This window comes from Lutjanus erythropterus, chromosome 11 (assembly GCF_056507025.1).
Source record: "Lutjanus erythropterus isolate fLutEry1 chromosome 11, fLutEry1.hap2, whole genome shotgun sequence".
NCBI classification, from domain to species: Eukaryota; Metazoa; Chordata; class Actinopteri; order Lutjaniformes; family Lutjanidae; genus Lutjanus; species Lutjanus erythropterus.
The window spans coordinates 8,977,846-9,000,667 of NC_139327.1; the positions used below are offsets into that span (position 1 = coordinate 8,977,846).

The window sequence follows — 22,822 nt, forward strand, 5'->3', positions numbered from 1 at the left end:
AACACATTTTCAAGATATTTTTTTTATCACAAATTCCTCCCACAGTGGGGGCGGCAGTCTCATCATTTGGTTTAAAACAGGTTGAATCAAGAGAAAAGTTCAAACACATCAATAATACTGATATATTTTGCAAAAATAAACATTTTTAATAACTAAAAGCAGGAATTATAGCTTACATAAGTGTATAATCAGAATGTTTTCACAGATTCATATGCTATTCATATTATCTATTACTAACCGTTAAATTCAGGACAAATGCTTATTATTTGGGGCCGTCATTTTCGATTTAGTCAGTGGGTTTCACAGAGTATGGTTGTTAGCCCCCTGCCCAGCCTTCCTCCTCTATCTGGGCTTGGGACTGGCAAGTTGACCCAAAAGGGACACCTTGGAGTTTTTGTGGTCCTTTATTCCCCCTAGGGGCCAACAGGATGAAGTCAAGTAAGTTAGTCCTGTCAGGATGTCTGATCACCCTAGTTCACACCAACCTAAGACCCAAACACAGTACAAGCCAGTCGACCTCCAGATGTGGTCAGGCAGATCTGATCACTCTCAGGCCACAATGCATCATGGACACGTTTTTTCTTATCTAGATAATGTTACTCTCTCAGCCACCCAATCATCTGGGGATTTCTATTTCTTTAGAAAGTCTGCTAACAAACTTTATATTTTGTCAAGGACGCACCTTACTGGAAGCGACGCTCTGCCCCCATTCTGTTCAGTGGTAGGCACGAGATTTCTGCATGACACCGCCCCAAAAATTGTTTCCAAACAGTTTTAGCAACAAAAACTGGGAGATTGTCCCCAGTCTCAGTAGTACCGAGCAAACTGTTTAGAGACTAATTTGTGAGTCCAGGATAATGTGTCAGGAAACAGATTTTAACACCACATGAACATGGGGTGAATGATTCTGGCTGTGATCAGAAGAAAGAGAGGGCAGTGAAACACTTATGATTTAGGCTGGTATCTGTCTTCTCAAACTTGGCACCGATTTAAGGCCCAAAGCAATTCTATATTCCACCTCCATAAGATTCAATATGAAAATATTAAATATATTATGAAATATTAAACAGAACTCCCCCTGCACAGCCGGTATAAAGGATCAGATGCTGGTTGGTAGCAGGAACATCCCAGGTAAAATCTCAGAATAACCCACCGCACACTGAGCTGACTTTACTGTGACTTTCTACTGTGAAGTTTTGCCCGTGGTTTCTTCAGGTTTGCTCAGCAAAATTACACAAGCACTCACAGATGTGATAAAAAAAAAAAAAAAACATTGATCATGTGACTAATAATCACAATTGTTACACTTTTTTCAGTGCAGCTTCAACAATTTTCAACATTGATCCAAAGAGCATGACAACTTACACAAAAAAACAGTAAGATTAATAAAGAGTTACAATAATTACACCATTTTCTATCATTTAAACTGATACCACTATAAACCGACAGAATAGGAAATGCTAAAAAACTTGAAACAGTAGACTACAGGTCCTGCAGCTGTCCCTCTACACCAATAATGGCAAGGGTGAGTGACAGGGGACCCTGTGGCTCATCTCTCCCTGAGGGCCCAAAGCTACGGGCGAAATGTGTTGTTCACTTTTAATAAAGTCACAATAAAGTCAGCTCAACTCCTAGAGGAAAGATTTACTTCTCACAATCATCTTTTATTTGTCTTATGAGGAATAAATGCAATATTTATTTTGAGGTTACAGAAGTCTCATCTGTTTCTCCTTAACCCCCCCTTTAGGAGAAAAAAGGAGCAAAACAAAAGCTTTCTTCGTGTCTCAGAGGTTTCTCCTTTATGAACGTATGGAGCAACAAGACTTTAATTTGACCACTGAGACAAATTTAAGATCTCATTTACAACAGAGTTTTCTTTTAGATCTCATTGTTATCTCAAGAGCTAAATATTTCTGACAAATTTAAGATCAGTGCAAAAAAATAATATAAGCTGGGTTTAAATTAGTCTTCAGATGAGACAAATGCTATTTCTCAAGAGCCAAATTTAAAAAGTACAAGAAAGTGGTCATTCTCAGGAGCTGACTAACTAAACAAAGACGAAATCTTACTTCGAACTTTTCCTTTCCTCTGGGCTGGTTTATTTTTGTGATTTATTATATATAGTTAATATTTCTAAAACTGTATTCAGCACAAATACTTAACTAAGTTTCCCAATGCTTTTATTGGCTTTGGGAGGTGACCTCTGACCCCTGGTTTTCAGAACAGCATTTTACAAAAACTGGCATTACAAGTCTTGCATTGAAATATGCAACAACTGGTAGGTAGGCAATCAATTTCCAACAGTTTACAAATAAAAAAGGAGAAAAAGTTTACTTCTTTCTTACGTTAAGTTAGTCTGAGCTTGGCTTTGAATAAGACAAGAAACAGGGAAACAGCTAGTCTGGCTCTGTCTAAAGTCTTGTTTTTATGCTAAGCTAGGTTCAACTTTTGTCACCAGCACCTCCAGGTTTCTCTACTTGACCGTCCCCTTAAACCTGACGTACTTGCAAGGACCCTGGATGGTGACCGACTGCGCACATCAAATGAAACAGAACAAACTTGGCTAAAAGCTCACAAAAGTCACATTTTCACTGCTGTTGGTTGTTGACCCCAGCCCCACAGCCAACATGACCAGAACTTGACAAGTGCTTGAGAATATCTTTATAAGTCAGAGTAGGAGAAGACAATCAGTTGCGTAACTGGCTTTTGGAACTTCGTTTTAATGGTGATATTGCTTTGAAATTCAGATTTTTTATACTAGGCGAAGATAAAAATTAAATTCTCTCCTTCATTGAATCTTTATTTGTCTCTGGAATGGCGATAGAAATAGGTTTAAAATATAATAATATTTCTCAGCTTCTTAAAAGTGACTAGAAGTATGAATATAGGCCTTATGGTTGAGGAGTTATTCCGGATTCATTCTGGGTGTGAAGGGCTAGCTCTTGAGAGTTAAATGAATAAGAAGGCTTTATTTTTGGATAAAGTGCCAGTTTCTGCCAGTCACATGAAAATAATGCAAAAGGACAGACGAGCTTGTATGGTAAAGGTCACACGTTTGACTCCCCCAGAGGAGGAAAATGTGAGTGGACGCAGCAAGGCTTTGATGAACGCACAGCTCGTGTCAGTTGCAGGAGTTTACACGTCGAATTCGTCCTCCGTGACTCGGGGTAACAGTCTGATACAGAGGATGTGCGCGTGCGACAGTGTGATGTGTGCCCTCGCCCTCATCCAGCGGATGTGGTGACGCTGGCATGTTGCGCAGCCTCGCCACACGGGCTGGTCTATTTATCTCTATATACATTGTGTGAGTGCGTACGTGCACCACACACACAGCACAACACGAGTGTATAGATGCTATTTCTATTTGCTGGAATAATAGCGATACAGTCCGCCAGCGTTAAAAGAGGTTACTATTAATGGCTGAACTCGGCTCTGTAATTTCATGGAATGAGTGTTGCGTGTAATTGTCCTCCTCATAATGCAGTTCATTCTGTGATCAGCTCTGTTTGTGTGATCCAGTTTTGTGAATGGGTGCACCCTTAATGTGCTAATGTCTGAGAAGAAATGGTGCAGTACTTACTACTAATTATAATTTAATTTTAGCTTAAAAAATTAAAGAAATATAGTGATGATGCTGCTAGAGCTGGAAACACAGAGGGGTGTAAATCTCAGGATAGGGCCTCATTTTTTTAAGTGATGTTATTATGTTGTCACCCATTCTGAAGAAAAGGATTGGGACAAATTGTGCCTTACCAAAAAAATTTAAAAATCCATTTTCTGATCAAAATATATTGAAATATATGTCATTTATTAAATTTTTTTATTGTCTTTATTTTTTGTTCTACTTGAGACATTTCAAAAAGGTGTTAAAAACCTTCAAAATCTAAAACTATGTATGTACTATTCTATCTTCCTTTTAAAATAATTTTTTTAATGAAAATCATTGGCCCATTAAAGTTGTGTTCCAAATATCCTTCATCTTTACATCAGACTTCACAAAACATGATTTAATCAGGCATGAAAAAGGTTAGCTATACCCGAAGGATCCCTGTCACATTTCCCGGTTTAAAAAAGGAGGGAAATTTTCTATTTTTCACCAAAATTCTTTAATAAAATTACTATCTTATTACTATCAGATGTGTCTCAACCATAACCTGTCAAGCCTTCTAAAGCTAAATAATGAATTATGGTTTAAAAATGTTTTTTTTCTGATTTGCATTAAGAGAAGTCTGAATAACTTTAAAAAAATAAAATGACCGCTCATTATTACAATGCTGTGAAATGAAGATTTTCCCATTTTGTCAACTCTGTAAGACATTTAATCTACTTGGGTAAAAATGTAATAATTTAGAAGTTGGCCCTTTAGGTTTAATAGCCAAGAATTCGAACTTTTACTTTCTAGCATAAGTGAAAATTAAAAATAATCAAAACTCCCTCAAAATACAGTTTTGTTCCAGACTTCAAGAATGAGTGCACTATAAACTGGGTTCCATGTCAACAGTAATTTTTTGGGTGGCATTTGCAGAACCAGGCTGCACACAGTGTCCTAAATTCAACCAATCGGGTGAGCTTTAGCAATGCATGCTAATTGAATCGGTAAATTCAAAGGTCAATGGGATGCAGAGTAGCATGGCTCTCCGGCTCTGATCCCCTGGCACAGACCACACATTATAACTATGCTATTCATTACTTTTTATTTGTACTGAAAAGGTGAAAAAAAAATTCAAACTTTCTTTCCATGAAACTATATGACTGTGTTTTACCATTGCATATTCAATTATTTCAAAGCTGATTAATTAAGAAATAAACTTACTCTTAATCACAGAGTGAAATCTCATTTGATGATAAGATTTTAACAATATAATTACAGAGTTATTTGACCAGCTGACAGCAAGAGAACAGCAGCTTATTAATCCTGTAGGGAACCATGACAACTGCTCTGAAATACCCCGAGAAATAAATCAAGTCGATGATGACTCAAATTATGCTCAATGTCATTTTTTTTTATATTATTATTATTGATTATGGAGATGTGGGGTTACAGCAAACTCACAGACCGACCTGAGATGTTGCTCTGTCTTTGTGGACTGAGCTGACATTGTCAATGTCATTATCATGCAGTAATAAAGCAGCATTACAAATGTGACATTCAGTAAGACCCTGGAGGATTTTCTTCTGCTCTGTCAGAGTAGTGCTCATTGATTTTGTGCATAAAACAGGAGACCAATACCTCATCCTATGAAACAGAAAATGAAAATGGTCAAATATATGTATAAATAAAAATTCAAATGCTGTAAGTTATGTGGCCAGTGTGTATAGTAGATGCCTTAATTTCTTAGGCTGTGCCCAACTCAGGATTTTGAGTTCAGCAGTTTGATCTTTTGTTTTACAGTTCAGCACTTCACTAACTTCCTTTATCGGCACACATGACTCTCATTGTTTAGCCTGCCTCGTGTTTTAATGCCTGTCTTCATCATCTGTGATGTGAAAACATCAGATTTCCACACAGTCGGATAGGACAGGTGTCCGTCATGCTCATAGTTCAGGTATAAAATCCCAGCGGACCATGAAGCGTTTCTCCTGCCAGGCTGCGGACAACTCTCAGCCGCTGTCCGGCATCACCTGCGCTCTGTTTCTATCACGCTTCTCTTTTTCCGTCACAGTTAGTTTGTGGTTTGTTGTGATTTAGAGACTCTGTTTGCAAAGTTGGCTTTGCAAGACAGCTTGTCTTGCTGTTGCATTGATCCATGTACAATGTCACAGCTAAGGTAATTGTCAAATTTGTATCAAAATTCAAAATGTCAGCATATGTAGACATATCATTATATTGTTATTACATCGTTATTTTTCATGTTTATTATATTTTGCGTGACTTTGTTTCAGAAAATTGTTTTTTGGATGATTTTATATGTTGGTTTTGAAATATAATGAACTACATTTTTGATAATCAGGCACTGGATGTCGATACATTGAGCGATACATTGCCCAAACAGGTATAGAATGTTTTTCTTTGTCTTTGTTTGTTTTTTTTCTACAATATTTAAACAGTTGACACATGAATTATTAAAGAAAAGGAAAATATTAAATGAATGGGCCATGTATAAAGTCAAAGTTTGAAATAAAATTATGAAATTTTGTCAATTTTGCCCAGACACATTAAAAAACAGCAACTAATCAATTTTCCAGAAATATTTATATGTGCTTGTCCATTTTAATTCCTCCCTGAAATGTTATTCCTGTGTATTTTCAGCTTCGATTGGTTAGAATCTCAGTCGACTGAGGGGTCTCTGCCTAATGATTTGACTCGTTAACTTTCAGGGGCAGCCCTATTAATTTCATATACATGTAAATTCAACTGTAATGCTCTTCGCTTGTTTTTTCTACTGCTATACCATTTATCAGCCCCAAAGGTCAAAATAAGATTATTTTTTAATTGAAAAATAGTAGAAAATTTGTAAATCTACAGAAAAACATATCTTGTCTGCTGCACTAATGATCTTAAAGTTCAAGTCTCCAAGACTGAGTTTAATTACAGTGAAGAAGGATAAGTCCTGACCCTTGATTTGAGGCTACAATCTCACGGGGTACACTTAATCAAGAAGCCAGACACACACACAAACACACTTACGCGCACACACAGATCAAGTTGGTCCAGTCAGAGAGATGAAAGTACGTCTTACTCCAAATCAGGCTGATGCTTGTCTAATGAGCAGTGTGGCAAAGATACATGATGAAGAAAATCAATCATGTATAACACCACAGCGAGCCAGAGAATTGTCAAATTTGTCAGCTAATTTCATGCTAATTGAGTCCCTAACCCGGCGGTTATTTTTAACCTCATCGCTGTTCTGATCACGTGGACCGGCGGACCCTTTTGCTCACGTGTCATTAATTAAGCCAAAAACATCAATCATGATTTTCTCTGTCCCCCACAGTACCCGCCAGGATCACTAACATATCGAAGGACGTCACAGTGAACGAGGGCAGCACCGTCAATCTCATGTGTCTGGCGGTCGGTCGACCTGAGGCCAACATCATCTGGAAGCATCACTCACCGAGAGGTAAGACATAGGGTTATTATAAGAGTATTTTTGGTCTTTAAGCTGTTTTATATCTTGTAGTGGAGAGGAGCATCTTATTTACAAGTTCTGGTGTGGGGGGTGGGCTTTATACAAGAAAATGATGTTGTACATTTGTAAACTAGAGGTTTTTGTGTGCAGTTGGTTAAAGAAGTGCCAGGATTCCAACTACTAGAATGGCCAGAAGTGGTGACTATGACTTCTAAAGCTTACTAATCTAGAATTACTCAAAACGAGAATCAGTTAAATGTATTATATTATTATTATTAGATTATAAATATGTGATATCAGTATTAACAAATTTCCATGTTAAACCATCACAAAAACTAAATATAGCTTATGGGAAAAGGCTGGAAATGAGTACAAAAATAAACCAAAAAAAAAAGTTGTGAGTTATAGGCGCTGAGACAAAGTGTTATAGCTGTCCCTGGTCTCCCCCACTTTATTTTTAATTGAGTCGACTTAATTCATGTTGTGAAATTGGAAATCAAGACCACTTATGAAGTTTTATTGACAGAAATAAGTAGTTGCTAAGCAACCAAGATGCACCTCAAACTGTGCAAAAAGTCACAACATAACAGTGGAAATTTCTGTGTGGTCAACATGACCACCTATTGATGAAATAGATAAAAATTATCACATTTTCTTTGCCTTTTGTGTTATATATACAGAAAACATTTTAAATTAAAATTCAGACACTTTAAGGAAATTTAAAATCAACAGATTACAATCTTCAGTGACAATTTCCAGCCACAAGTGCAGCTTGAATTTGTGAGTCAGTAGGGAAGGTACAGAATCACATGGTAATGCAAAATCATAAAGACAACATCTGAAGACAGACAAGCGCATTATGGGGGTAGTTTGGTGTGTTATAAAGCATTCATAATGTACATATACACACAATGTTGATGCACTTTATCAGCTCATTATAGATGTGACTTATAATGAATAACAGTGGTGGACAGTAACAAAGTACATTTACTTGAGTACTGTACTTAAGTACATTGTTTGAGTATCTGTACTTTATTTGAGTATTTGTTTTTTTGGAAACTTCTGACTTTCACTCCACTACATTTCAAAGACAAATATTGTACTTTTGACTCCACTACATTTCTAGGAAGGTTGTTGTTACTTTTTGACTGAGCACATCGTTGAAGTCAGCTGTTGCTGTTTTTTCTTTTCTAAAATGCAATTGGTCACATGCTGTGTTCCTCACAGAAAGAAACCAATCACAGTAGCTCCTCTCAAATGGGACTGATGTAAAAGCAGAAATACGTCCAGACGCACTAACAAGCACAAGCAAACTCTCCCTCTTTCAGTCAAACAAAAAGTGGTAATGGTGACGGCAGGAGAAAGACAAAATTAAATCTCAAGATGTTATTATAATTGTTAATTATTCCAGGTAGCTTTTAAAGTTGGATTGTTTTTATCGGGGTGAAAAATACCACATAATTCATGTATATACTGCCTCTGAAGACAGAAAGAAATCTCAGTTATTTAACAGACTTGGAGAACTCCTTACAGTTAACTTCAATCTGCTTTAATGCAGTGATTTTAATACAGTTACGTCAGAAAATGAATATCTGTCCTTTTAGTTTTGATTGCATTTCTATGCTGAAGTTTTTATAGGTGTTTCTATAGACTTTGTGTAGCAGAGTGGTTCTACAAGCAGGTCAGTGCATCATTAGATGGTTTCAGAGAGTTACAAGCTTCTGTAAATGCATCATGAAAACAGTACAGCATGTATTGATATTAGAAAATGTACTTTTTAATTTGTACTTTTGAATACTTAAGTATTTTTAAAAACATGTACTTTTGAATACTTAAGTATGTTTTAACCAAGTACTCTAGTACTTTAACTCAAGTAAAATTTTGACTGAGCAACTTTCACTTGTAGTTGAGATATATTTGACCAGGAGTATCTATACTTTGACTCAAGTACTGGGGTTGAGTACTTTGTCCACCACTGATGAATAATAAGGTCAGGTGGATGCTCTGGACTGATTATAAGGTTGACTGATGGTAATCTGTCATAGAACCACCTGGGAAGTCATCCTTTGAAACTGTTTGGAAAAGGGCAGGCACTTAAAAAAAAAAAAGAAACATCTGTCTATCCTATCTAACACAGACAATCAGATCAAACTCTCGCCAAAGCTGGTCATGAGAAGAGCGAAAACATCCATTCCGTGGAGAAAAACCTTCAGTGTCGTTCTTTGCTCTTCTTTCAACAAAGAAATACTCTCCAGTTTTGATCTAATTGATGCTATCACGGTATCTACGCTAACGTCTTCATGAGCTGCCGTTGTTTCTTCAAGATGAGTTGCTTCTGTGGACTTTTTCTTGCTATCGTCACACCTAAAACCACGCCTGTAGCTGCCAGTAGTCCCTCCTATGTGCTGATTGGCTGCACCATTTTTGCCGCGGACACAAATAGATAACTTGTATTCAGCTGCCTTGAAAGGTAACAGTGATGGGACTTATAATGCATTATAACTGCCTCTACTCACCTGCACACACCTCAACAATCAACTGTAGTAAGGACTCAAATAGCCTGTGCAGCATCAGCAGGTTATCATTAGAAGATGCCCCTGATTATGTTATTTGGGAAAACATAAATAATGTGATGGAAACAGATATTTCTTCTATCTGAAGTTGGTGATTATCATTCAGAAAAAGTCAGCTCTATGATTACCTCGACAGCATCTGCCGTAATCAGTCACTGATTTATTGCACCAAGATTATTCCCTTTCAGCTGTAGGATATTTTTTATATACTTCTGTATTTTTACTCTATTTCCAATGCAAAGCAATATCTCCAAAAATGTTTGGCTAGGAGCACTTCCTGGACTCAAAATGTGTTTGCTTCAGGTGCTGTCTGGATGGGGACTTGTCTACACAAAAATCACAAAAAAACTCTCTTTTGAATTGCTTTTATTGTCAAGCCATGGTCATGTTAGACCTCAAAACAAAACAACTCTGAAGCCTTTCGGCATCCAGCCTTCGTCAGGGAAGGTATTTTGTGGTTTTGGAGCAAAACAGAATCTTTTGTTTTATAAAACCTTTTTCTTTTTTCACATTTTTGATTTTTTTGATACCCTCCAGTTAAAGGGGAGGTGGTGGTGTGCTTCAGACACTTCACAAAATTAAGTTTATTTAAAAACAAATAGAAAGAAACAGATGAAAAGTACAGTATGATGGCGTGGACATATATTTTACAATTATAGGTCAGTATTTGACCAAGTAATTGCACTGCCAGTGAACATTAAGTTAGATAATAAGACATTTGCTCGATTTTACATGGCTTCCAGTATAAAACACACCCACTTCTGGTCTTCTGTCCAAATAGAGACACAGAGACAAAGCATTTTGTTAGTTGAACAGACACAGATACAGTGTGTTAGGTACAGTACAGTACATATTGATGCACCTATAATAATGCCTTCTTCAATCATAGCGTTTCCGCGCTGGCGGTAATTAAATTGTAATACATTTTTAATGTATTTGATCGAATCTATGCTGCATCATAAGTGAATTTATTATGTAAGATGCCAAAATGCTGAGTATTAAGATTGAAAATTGTGTGCTTTAGGAAGGGAACTTTCAGCTATAAAACCTGTATGTTATGGCATGAGCTATTATAGCATACTGACCACTTTAGTACTATTCAGAAGCATCCATAAAACAGTTGAACTTATAATTAGAGCCCAACCACTATATCAGTTGACCAATATTATTGGCCTTATATTGGCCTGTCACAACTATATTAATATCAGCATATATCTTGTCCAATATGAGCCTAAATGAGATTTAATATATTCTTAATTTTTAAAAGTAATGGTTAAAATTTACTGATTTAGTCTTATTAATTTGGGTTTTTTTTGTTTATTGTTAACCATTTGTGAGGGATCATTACACAAAAAACATGTGTTATATATTATATATTCTATGTTCTGTATATTAAGATAATCTTCATTGGTCGATATACTGATATTAGATTTATTGATATTAGATTTTTTACTCCCTAATATCAGTATCAAGAGTTTGATCTGATTGGTTTAAGTTAGCCCGTGTTGAACGTCATAGACAGATGATTCATCTTATAACCTACATAGTGTTTTTTTTTTTTAAGTGCCTGCCCTTTTCTAAACAGTTTCTAAGGACAATCTCCAAATTGATTTTAGAATGTTTTATGACTGTTCATAAATGGCATCAGAAAGCATTATTTATTTTTAAGAGTTTAGTCAGAAAGCATTATTATTATTATTATTATTATTATTATTATTATTATTATTATTATTATTATGTTGTCAATCTATAAAATCCTCACCTGAACTCTGTAATGTGAATTTTTCACAAAGCTTTCATCATCTTATCTTCCAAATGTAATTCACAAATTTGACAAAACAAATGTGTCAGGAGAAGCTGCAGCAGCCTTACCTCAGTGTAAAGGTGACTGAACCAGCCCTCCTACTCACACGACCCGGTGTCGACATTCCCACACAACGCACACCTCCAACACAACACCGCTGCACATGAATATTCGCCTACGTGCAGAGCAGCCGTTTACCTCCGGTGCGATAGGAATCTGCAGCTATTGTGTTAACACGGCCACGAGGGGGTTCGTGTCGAACAATGCCGCTCTTTAATCTGTTGACTGAGGCCTTGTTTTCTTTTCAACTTGCTGGATTGGAGGGGCTGAAGCTGGAGAACCTGTGGCCTGACAGGACCCAACCGCAATCAGCCATGATTTGGCTGGAGGCCACGGCTGGTTCAGTCGGTCGTGTTGTTGCTGGCACCTCGCAGCCTGAAGGAGAGCAAAGAAGCTCTGTATGTGTGTGCGCGCATGTGTGTTCTGTGTTCTAATTGTGTCGGCTCCGTGCTTCCCACTGAGCATTCAGCGGTGTGAGTCATGCACTGCTTCTCTATAGGATCAGATGCTTAGCCTCCAACATGACATGAATGCTTACAGCCCAGCTGTTCCTCTCTCCCTCCCTATTATCTAGAGCCAGCAGATTCTGCTTCTCACAGCCCAGTGGACCTCCACCACCTCAGCCATCCACAACAGTTCCATCCCTCCCCAGTATTTACTCTGAATATCATGATCTCCCCACAAACCATTTGTTTGAAGTGTGAATCCCATTCAAAAGGGACGACTTTAATGACTAACACGAAACCACCAACCAGATGGTCCCATTTACACTGACTGTATAGTTAGTAACACTCCTCTGGGGTCCGACTTCAATTTGGTGTTTTGATATACATAGAATTTGGCACTTGTTATTAACCCTATTATATTGTTATATTTCTGTCCAATACAAGCCACCACAAGCTGTGCAGGAGACCTGTCCATGTTGCAATTAGCGTGTCTCCAATAGAGGCTGATAAAAACTCACATGATGTCATGTTCTTTTAGTGCTGATTTCCTCTTGTTCAGTGCAAGCTCAGCTTCATTATTCATTCAGAGGGTCACAAACCTCTCAGATTTCAGTACTTCACTGTTTCGGTACTTTACTACGGTTTTGGACTTAATGAAAAGTCATGCGTGTGGTTTGGGCTAACGCCAATTAAAAAAAGCTAAGTCTTGTTGATGTCTTCAGCACTGGCTTCAGCGCTGGTTTCAGGTGTGCTAGGGCTCTATTTTAAGTCAATCTAAAGCACATGTTAGGTGCAAGGGTTTAAGGCATGTTCAAATCCACCTCAGCCATTTTGAGCATGGCCGTTGTGTCATTCTTAATGTCATTCTCTCTCTCACTCTGTCTGTCTCTGTTACTCTCTCACCCAGATGTGCTCTTAGGTGCTAAAATTTGACTCCAGCTGATTTAACATCAGTACTCTGTGGTTGCAACATAATTCAGAAAGACAAATAGCCAAACAAACTCATCGCTCCTTTCAGTGCTCCTTCAGAAGCTCCACCCCTCAAATTTGTGAGCGCACATTGCTAAGAAAACAACAGTAGCACCTGGTGAAATCCAGTGCATGTGCAGCCCAAAGTTACCTGTAGCCTTAATGACAGAAAGTCGTATTTTATTGCAATGAAATTGCAAGTGTGGAGATGACCGGGGGAAAGCTGAAGCACAGAGCCGACAGACAGCTGCTGAGAGCCGGGGAGCTTTAGGGGAGGGAACCGGGGACAGAAAGGAGATTCTGGTGGAAGAAACAGAGAGCTCAGAGTTCATGTTTCAAACTTTTGACAAACTTTTGACAGATTTATCGACACTCCTGCTTCTCAACCTGTCTGCAGCACTGACCCACGGGCGAGCTGATGCATAGTCAGTTTCGCTTCCTTAATCTTCCCTCCTCCGTATGCTATCCTGCGCATGAGTACGAACATCACTAATTGCTCATTGACTGGTACAGTGTTGTGTGGCTCGGTCCAAACCACTTGTTTATATCCCATTTACAGATCTGATAGACACTGTTAACAACATGTTGTTTTTTTCTGCTGTACAAGAAGAAAATCACAGAAAATTTGTCAGTATGTTGTCATGTGATGTGAAATTACTCCAGTAGCAGAAAGACAAGGAGTCACTCCTCACTACCAAGCCTGAGCTGATGCACAGCAGCAAGAGTGAATGAAGCAACAGAATCACACTTGAAAAGTAATATAGGCATCTGTAGCGAGGGAGCCTAGTATGCTCTGTGTGTGTGTGTGTGTGTGTGTGTGTGTGTGTGTGTGTGTGTGTGTGTGTGTGTGTGTGTGTGTGTGTTATTGTCAACAGGGAAGATAATGGGTTATCTTACTTGACATTTCTCTGAGTCGCACTAATGAAAAGAGAGACTATGTGGGGAGATGTTTGGGTAGCCAAAGAAATTCTCGCTGGCAGTCAGAATCTTAAATGTTTTTCCTGCAGAGTGGCATTTTCCCCGACTAGCTCCTCACCGTTTGCTTTTCATGTTTGTCACCAGCGATAATGGACTGTTCCCTCAGAGGACAGTGTTTGTGTCTGTTAGTACAGCACTAAAGTGAGCAGCCTTCTCCCTCAGTTAAACCACATTTTTCCAAAGTCTCAAATCTGCAATGTAGCTGCCATGCCATGTGATAGTTGTTGTTTTGTTTTTTTTTTCCCACCGGCATATCATTTAAGATTTTCACACTCGCGTGGTGTCGGGAACATGAGCAAATGTACTGCAGCAGCTGATGATGCAGAAAGATGCTTCACCTTTCACTATGAAAATGACAAGTGACATGAGAAAATCGCCTCTAGCAGACAGAAGGAATTCTGAACGGTGACACAATATTAAAGTCCCACTGCTTAATTTAAGCCTGAAGTTTGTTAACTAAATATAAACTGAGTTATTGTCAAATTCTGTGTCACCATTTAATATGAATTCCGTTTCCACCGGGGAGCCTCTCCAGTATATGCCAATAAATCCTCCAGTACAGACGGTGACACGAGTAAGAGCTGTGTGAGTAGCAGCCCATAAATGCCTCTACGGTCGTTTATTTAATGTCAATTTAAGTCTCACCTTTATTTTGTGCACTGCGAGTCTCCGTCCCCATTTCAACTCAGCAGGGAGCACATGAATTATTCAGCAGTGTCCACTGAATCTCTGGCTGCTGGCCACTAAAAGGATTAGAAGATATATGGTCGGGGGAAAACAGTTTATTCAGGGGACAATGCAGTATGGATCTCTTCGACCCATTAAGGCTCATTAAAGTGGATAGGTTGTGAATGTACGCCCTCTCAAACACACGTTTGTGCCTTTCCTTTCAGATTACTGCACACTGAACGATTGCTGTAATGTGCGCCGTCCTTTAGAAGTGCTGTGACTGAGCACACATATTATTGTTATTGGCTATCAGTTACAGTTCATCTAAAGTTTCCAGAGCGGAGTTCAAGAAAAATAACAAACACTATTATGTATTTTGGTGATTTATGTTGTTGTGTTCATGGTATACATGCTTTTCTTTCAGTCTTAGAAATTATGTTGTATACTACTAATTTGCATGCTTACTGCTTGGTAATATATGCATATGAATGCAGAATCTGTATACAATAAGGGACAAGATTTTGGTTTCTGAGGCATTTTGGTTTCTGTTTGTAGTCTGAGTAGTATTGACCAATCACATTTGAGTTGGCTCTGGCTGCATGCAGGTAACAGTCCATGTGCAGAGCAAAAGAGGCAGATGTACGTTGGAATCCAATCTCAGGAAGGTTTGACTTTTTATTACCTTTTTTTTAATTAGCCACATTCATATGGCAATATCTGTTTATACAGATTAGTCTCTATTCTCATATCTCAAGATACTAATCAGACAATTGGAACAGTGAGCTGTGCACGGGCAAGGAAGTCATGGCCCAGATATTCATTGTCCAGGTTAACTAATGGGGCTTTTCCATTGGCACTTTTAACTGAATCTTTGTGTTTTTAAGTAAGTTTCTTTCCTGAATCCATGGGAGCGAAAAAAAACGTTGGCCTTTGCCAGGATTGGCTGTGTGGCACTTGAAATGGCAACATTGGCCAGTCGATCCACTGCTTTCGTCCAAAGTGAAATATCTTGACATTGAATGGATTGCCATGGAATGCGTCACACACATCAATGTTTCTGATGTATGAATGATACTTTAAAATTTCACCATCAAAATTTCAATTTTGGTTAATGATCAACAACCTGCAAAAGTAATGACATACCGACCAGCCTTAGCAATGTTAATTAGTAATTGTTAGCATGCTAACAAGCCAAACTCAAAGGGTTAACATAAATGTTAAACAATTGCACCTTCTTAACATAATGTTGTGAGCATTGACACTGTGAGAATTTGGATAGAGTTAGGGAAAGCACGTTATTTTGGTCCAGTTGACCCTTCCTAAGTCCTGGTCCTTTTTGCTTTGCAAGCTTGGTAGGCCTACCCAGTGGAACCTCGGTCAACTTTCTCCTTCCCTGTATGTGCTAGAGTCTAGACTATGTTAAAAAATAAATTTTGTAGATGGTTAAAATATCTTGCTGGGGGACATGTAAAATAGGTTACATCTGATAGCTAATGTTAGCAAAATGCTAGCCAACTAGATAGCTTTTAACTGATGTAGATTGGCTAGCTAGTTGGCTCACTTTTTGCTAACATGAGCAAACTTACAAAAAACAGGAATGGAGAAAATTAAGCAAGGCCAAGTAAAAAGGGGTGGGGTGTAGGAATTGTGCAAAGGTGAACAGTGACTCAAAGCATGACACCAGATATGTTGACTCACTTTTAACTAAAACCACACTCTTTCCTTCACTGAGATGATTTCGTTGCCTAAGCCTAAGTCTAACCACATGATCTAAAGATGTGAACTCAAGTCTCTGGTTTCAAAGCCCCTGTACACTCACCATTCACCACAAATTGTATTGAAAAATGTACCACTGCTCTCACTAAAAAAAGAAAGGAAAGGCAGCAATTATGCTTTGTGCAAAACATAATTGGCAAAACATCATGGTTTACTTCTTTCTAACCACAAAAGCTGATGAAACATTTAAATGTTGAAAATATTTTGGTTATTAATATTTAATAAACTTTAAAACAAGTCTAATTTTGTCCTCATAAAGAGGTAGCTTTATTTTTATTTTTTTTTACTTTTCATTTATTAATGTTTTTCCAGAGTTTCAGATTTTGAGTAGTGACAAGTAAATTGTGAGGCAAAAAGCTTACATGACATGTGAAGGCCAATCGTTTGAAAAATTGGCAGTGTCGAACGTGATTGACAGAACCACCGCGGCACAGACAGATGTTGTCAACTTGTGATTAGTCTCCTGATGAGTGCCATTCACAGAATTATACAGCAGAAATGAATGGCACGCTATTTGCAGCGATGTTGCTTTACAAAGAGAACAATGTGCCAGCATTGCCTGCTGACAGTGGTGAAGCAGTTATCGCTAGGGGAAGAAAAAAAAAGCATGTGTGCAGGTGTGTCTCACAAAAAAAAATTGGAAGAGAAATGATGCTTAGAAAAATTACATTTCATGACACTTCACAACGTGCCACCCACACTGGAAAGAAAGCCTTACATGTATTGGGTCTTTTTAGATGGGGAATAGAAGACACAGGCTCCTTTCATTGCGAGTTCCAATATTCATCAAAATCGGCAGAGTAGTGATTTCTAGTCTGTTTCAAACAGACATCTTCAATATTGCAATATCAATGCAGACATACAAGCTTCTAATAAGAGTATTGGAGCTGGCAGACACACTTTTCAGAAGAAAATAGACTCATCTCCCTGCATGGTTTACCTACAAAACACTTCATTACAATGACAAGACCCATCTCATGGAAATAAAGAGCTGGATAAAATAACACACATAGCCAAGAGGGCGCACAGGAAATAATGAATGCTTTTGACTTACTGACTCCCCTCTGCTGACACAACCACATACAAGAAGCATTTGTGCAGAACTGGAGAATTATATAATGAGTTGAAGACATAGACACACTTTTGATTACTGCATAATAAACAAATACACAATAGTCCCTCTGCACAGCCAGTCTCAGGGATCAGGTGCCGGTTGGTCGCAGGACAGTCACAGGTGAAAACAAGCGTTGTTCACTTCTAATGAAATCACTGTAAGTCAGTTCAGTGTGCGGTGGTTTGTGTTGAAGTTTTTAGCATAATGAACATGTTTATTGTGAGAGTATAGACATTTATAGGGACTTATAAGAAACTTGTTCATAGACTGCTTATGAATGTTTATACAAGCCTCATGAGAGTCTTGTAACTGTTTATAATAGCATTACAAACACATTAATTAACTAAATTACCTGTTATGTCATTGCTAACGTTTACTTAGCTTTTGTTGTTGCTTTATTATGCATTTATTAGCAGATAGCTATGCACTCATTAACTGTTAATTATGCATTTTTGGCTTACTGGATCTAAAGTGTGAACAGTGCTTATTAAGGTTAATTACTCCTTTATTATGCACTTATAAACAGTTAACTATGTATTTTGGGGGTACCAGATCTAAAATGTGAACAGTGCTTATCTGGGTAATTAATCATTTATCAAGCACATGTTAATGGTTAACCATGGCTTTTTAAAATTATTATTAATTAGTATTTTTAATTAATTGATTAGTACTCTGAGTCTTTTGGAATTAATTGGACAATGACATCTGCAGAGATACAGGAGAGGGTGGAGCAAGACAGGGTGTCCCAAGCTTGATTCGAACCCAGGACTCTGCAATAAAGACTAAAACTATTATTAACACGTATATAGTTTTAATATAGTAACATAGTAACATTCATAAACATTTTATAAGGGTCTTATTACTTATTAACTAATGCTTATTACAAGCACCTTAATATAAAGTGTTACCCAGTTTTAATAGACATGATATCTACTGGAGAGTATTTTGTAAAGTTATTGTTTTGCCCCCTATTCTTGGTTCCCTTGCTAGTTACAGTTGATTACCCTTTGAGTCTGACCTAAGACATGTGCAGGGTAATCTATGGTCAACAACGCAGATCTCATTACAACTTAGTGGGGGACAGCGGTGTACTGAGAAAGAAATTCAGCCCTGAACTTTTCCACTGGGACCAAGGAGGATGGCTGGTTTGGTTCAATATGGGTCCTAAAGTGTAATACTGTTACTGTAAACTAATTACTTGGCTGTGGCTGGGAACCACTGACTCTGTTTTGACTGCCATTGTGGTTAATATGCAACTTTTCACTGAGAGCCAAGAGAGGTAAAAAAAACAGGTTGTTTTTCGCTCCACTTCCATTACTTTATGCTGTTTACAAGATTCATTTTTAGATGGTAGGTGAGCTCAATTTATGTGAATTATTAACATTAAAATACCCTCTGCTCCACCGCTCTTTCTCATGGATAAACCATTAAACCAGTGGTGCCCAACCCTGGTCCTCAAGGACCCCTGTCCTGCATGTTTTAGATGTTTCCCTGCTCCAACACACCTGATTCAAATGATCAGCTCATCATCAAGCCTCTGCAGAAGCCTGACAACAACCTGATCATTTGAAATAAGTGTGTTGGAGCAGGGAAACATCTAAAACATGCAGGATAGGGGGTCTTGAGGACCAGGGTTGGGCACCACTGCATTAAACCAAACTCCATTTTAAAAATAGTTGTTAGATGGTAGGGCCCACTTTAGTTACACCATTACTTAGAGTTTTTTTTCTGATTAGCCTCAATCTACAGGCACAATCAACCATAAACACAACACGACCATGTGTGGTTATTTACCCCTTTGGGATCAGCGCCCAAGTCTGTGGTATCTTTGCTTTTCCATGACCTGCTCTTAGGAGACCTGACTCCCCCAAAGATGCTGTGACTCAGAACCTGTGTCCACAGAGTGCAAGTGGAAAATGCAGGAAACAGCCAAATGATGGCTTTGTTTAAAAGGCAAAACGATAGTTTGCAGTGGTACCAGTGAGACATCTTTCAAGCTTCTGAACAATCTTCTTGTCCAAGTTACATGTAGCATGCTTGAATGGATGGAGATCCTTTACAGATCTCATGGGTGACAGTAAAAGTTAAAGAAGCTCTCTTAGAAAAAAAAAGGTTTGTTAACAGTTTTGGTTTTTTGCTTGGCTAAATATTTAAGGGCAGCAGTGAACAACTACAGCTACCTGTTCTCACTGACATTCTACTTTTTGCCTTGGGTCATGTATGAATGCCAACAGATAAGATGGGCTCAGCCAAAGGGCCAAAAAAATAAGTAATATATCAAGCAAATAGTCCTTTCTTCTCAGAATGTTGTTGCCAGCTTGCATGCAGGAATTTCTAGTCAGTTTTTCTTGGCCGTGCAACCATTCAGGTGCCCCTCTCACTCTCACTTCCAACAACTGCACACTCTTCTGCAGACCCTCTCCTGCTATTAAGCTCATAACAGCTCCAGCCTCTCTTGTGTCCATCTCCTCATCTAAAGCCTTGCCTGCGACAACTGCACCACCTCCGAGACAAGAACGCTCAAGGACATTCAAGCAACAGGGGCAGCCTTCACTCTGTCCTGTGTCCACAATAATAAAAGAAAAAAATTATAACACTTCAGCTAAGTGCTGACATCAACAGTGGAGGCCAACTGGGTGAAAAAAAACACAAGACTCATTTCAACAGCCTTTGCTCGGTTGGCTTTAGCAATCCACGCATACATCCAACCATGTATAAGAACCAGCCCAGAGGCAGTTAGCCTGCTGTTAATCCATCTATAGACCGGGGAGCATCATGAGAATGGGAATGCAGTGAAACAGTAACTTTCCAGGGAAAAACCTTACCTGTGCCCTCCTGTTCATTATGGAAGCCTCTTGTGGAAAGACAAAACGAAGAGCCAGATGACTATATACAGGTCTTTATCTTCTTATATTATTGGATTGTCACGTCCAGTCAGAAGTGCTGGGAAATCTGATCATGCAAGTGCCAAGGCAGCACAAGCAGTGATCAAAGCCAAATTTTTATGCATGGAAAGGTTTGTTTCTTGCACCTGAAGGCACCAATCCAATCTGCCGGTATCAGCCCTGATTCTGACCATACTGTGAAGATCATTATCAGCCAGATTCTACTGATTGGTGCATGATGTATTATTTATCTGATTGAGTTTGATCCTGTGAGGTAGCTGTAGTATAGATATTACATATGGCAGTGGTATCACATCAGTGTTTAGTATTAGCAAATAGGTCATAGAATCTTTTGGGCATATTATTTGTGATTTCAGAAAATGTCTCTTCCTCTCAGGAACAGCTGTCACACGTTCATACAGTTTTTTGTTTATTTGTTAGCTTGTCGTATTGCAATGAGCAATCCTGTCCAGAAAGTCCAGAAACTTCAATGTATTGGATGCAGGTAAAATAGTCCTATTCAGGGTCATCAGAAAAAAATGATCTGGTTCACAATCATTTCTTGTGTTTTCTCATATAACGTAGTTTAATACAAGTCTGTCTAATAGCTGTTGGAAAAAAAAAAGGTTGCCGGTCCTTTACAAAATGGTGCGAGTTTGACTTGGGAGGGGGATCTTTGCAGCTGTTGGGTCATGGTCTCAGTCCTATGGTGTTGATTTTTTGTGGTCATTGTTCACTCGCAGATACTTTTCTAAGCCTGGTAAGATGCTTCAAGGCAATGTGTTGTTTCAAATTTGTTGCCGATGTGGCTGAAGGTCAGACTCGTGTTTCAGTGGCTCATCATGTAGTAGGTGCATCCTACTGTGAGTCCACTGTACAGCTGTATAGCACAATTCATGTTCATTAGTTGCAAATAGATATGTTCAGTTCACTGTTCGCCAAAAATGTAAACACATTGAATCAATGTGCTGTTTTAGTGCATTCATGCACAACACTGCCAATAGGATAGGGCAGCCTGTTAGTAGCCTGAGAGGGAGAACCCAGAGCAAAAACAGTCCATCAAGCACTCTCAGTGTGACTTGTTGCTGCCTGTTCACTCATTGTTCTGGAAACGGTAGTACTGATCACAGATGTCATCTGGTGAGCCTAATCAGCTGATGAGCCTCCCGTATCAGCCAATTGCCTATTGAGGATGGCCAGGGCAGCCTACAAGACAATAGGTGGGGAATCACAACCCCCCTCTTAAGATCAATCTTCCACCTTGACATCTGAAACACAAAACATTGTTAACATACCAAGCAGGCCAATAAAAAATTACCAGTTCCCCACACAGACAAGCCCCCATTTGTCACGGACTGGTTCGAAGATTGTGACAGAAAAAGCAAGACTAACAAGACTAATTTATTAAACCAAAGCTAACATAAATGATTAGACAAACAAAAAGACAGAAATGCAGGGTGGATGCCAGTGAGAGGAGGGGTGAGACAGTGATCAAACAAGTCATCTTTTATAGCTCAAGGGCCCAGGTGGGCCTAATCAGCTGACAGCCCTCCCATATCAGCCACTTGGCTGATGAGGATGGCTGGGGCAGCCTCCAAGACAGCGGGATGAGTGTTTTATTTTCCTCTCATCTGGACCACAGTGGTGGAAAAGTAGAACATTGGTTCCTGAGTGTTTAGAGATGCAAGTGGAAAGAACAAAAAAGATAAATGTATGTACATCTCTATTTAGAGTGGTGGAGTGAGACAAGGTGAGGGCAGAGTCAGTCGGTCCTGAAATATTATGTTACCAGAATAATAAAACCTGATCCTACAAAAATGATCCTACTGTAGAACAGGTACAGTCCTTGGCAAGGTGAAATAGATCATTTAGGCTGTAAATATATTGCCTGGTGTCTCCAAAAAGTTAATGACTTCTGTGACTCTCCTAGAATTTGTTACGTAAGAATGATTACACACTGTATTATTCTTTTTTTTAAATTTTATTTTAGTCTTGTAATGTCGCATACCATACACTTGAGTGATAAATCATGTAAGACTTGACCTCTTGACTTGAAATTATACTCCAAACAAACAGGGGGCAGCATATCACCAGGGAGTATGGGTGTCCACCCCTATCTTAACAAACACCAAATGCACAGTCCCACCCAGACTGTTCAGCCCTACTGTGCTGTCATTGGCTACTACGGCTGTGCTCTGATTGGCTCGTTGGTGAATGTGAGCGTAGACTGACACTTGGGAGAAGTTTAGCACGGCCGCTATGGTAGGTGAATGGATCAAAAACAGGACTTTCACCCAGTGTTTTTTCTGTCCTGTGTGAGGCTAAATGGCATCTTCAACTTCTTTTAAGGCTTAGCTGACTTATTATTTTCAGTTTTCTGTCACAGTTTGGTTAGGTTTAAGCACAAAAACTACTTGGGTAGATTTTGGCAAGAAAAATATGTGGTTAAGTGTGGGCACAAAAACTTCTTGGGTATAT

The 22,822-nt window shown here is 38.7% G+C and overlaps 1 protein-coding gene across 2 annotated transcripts in view; it reads left to right on the forward strand.

Annotated features, from left to right (window-relative positions):
- The window catches only part of opcml (opioid binding protein/cell adhesion molecule-like), a 535,516-nt gene that overhangs the window by 439,451 nt on the left and 73,243 nt on the right, over positions 1 to 22,822 (forward strand). For both annotated transcript variants that reach the window (XM_084730695.1, XM_084730694.1), the window contains one exon: positions 6,936 to 7,061. In XM_084730695.1, coding sequence (XP_084586821.1) covers positions 6,936 to 7,061 — 126 coding nt within the window. The remainder of the gene's footprint in view (positions 1 to 6,935; positions 7,062 to 22,822) is intronic.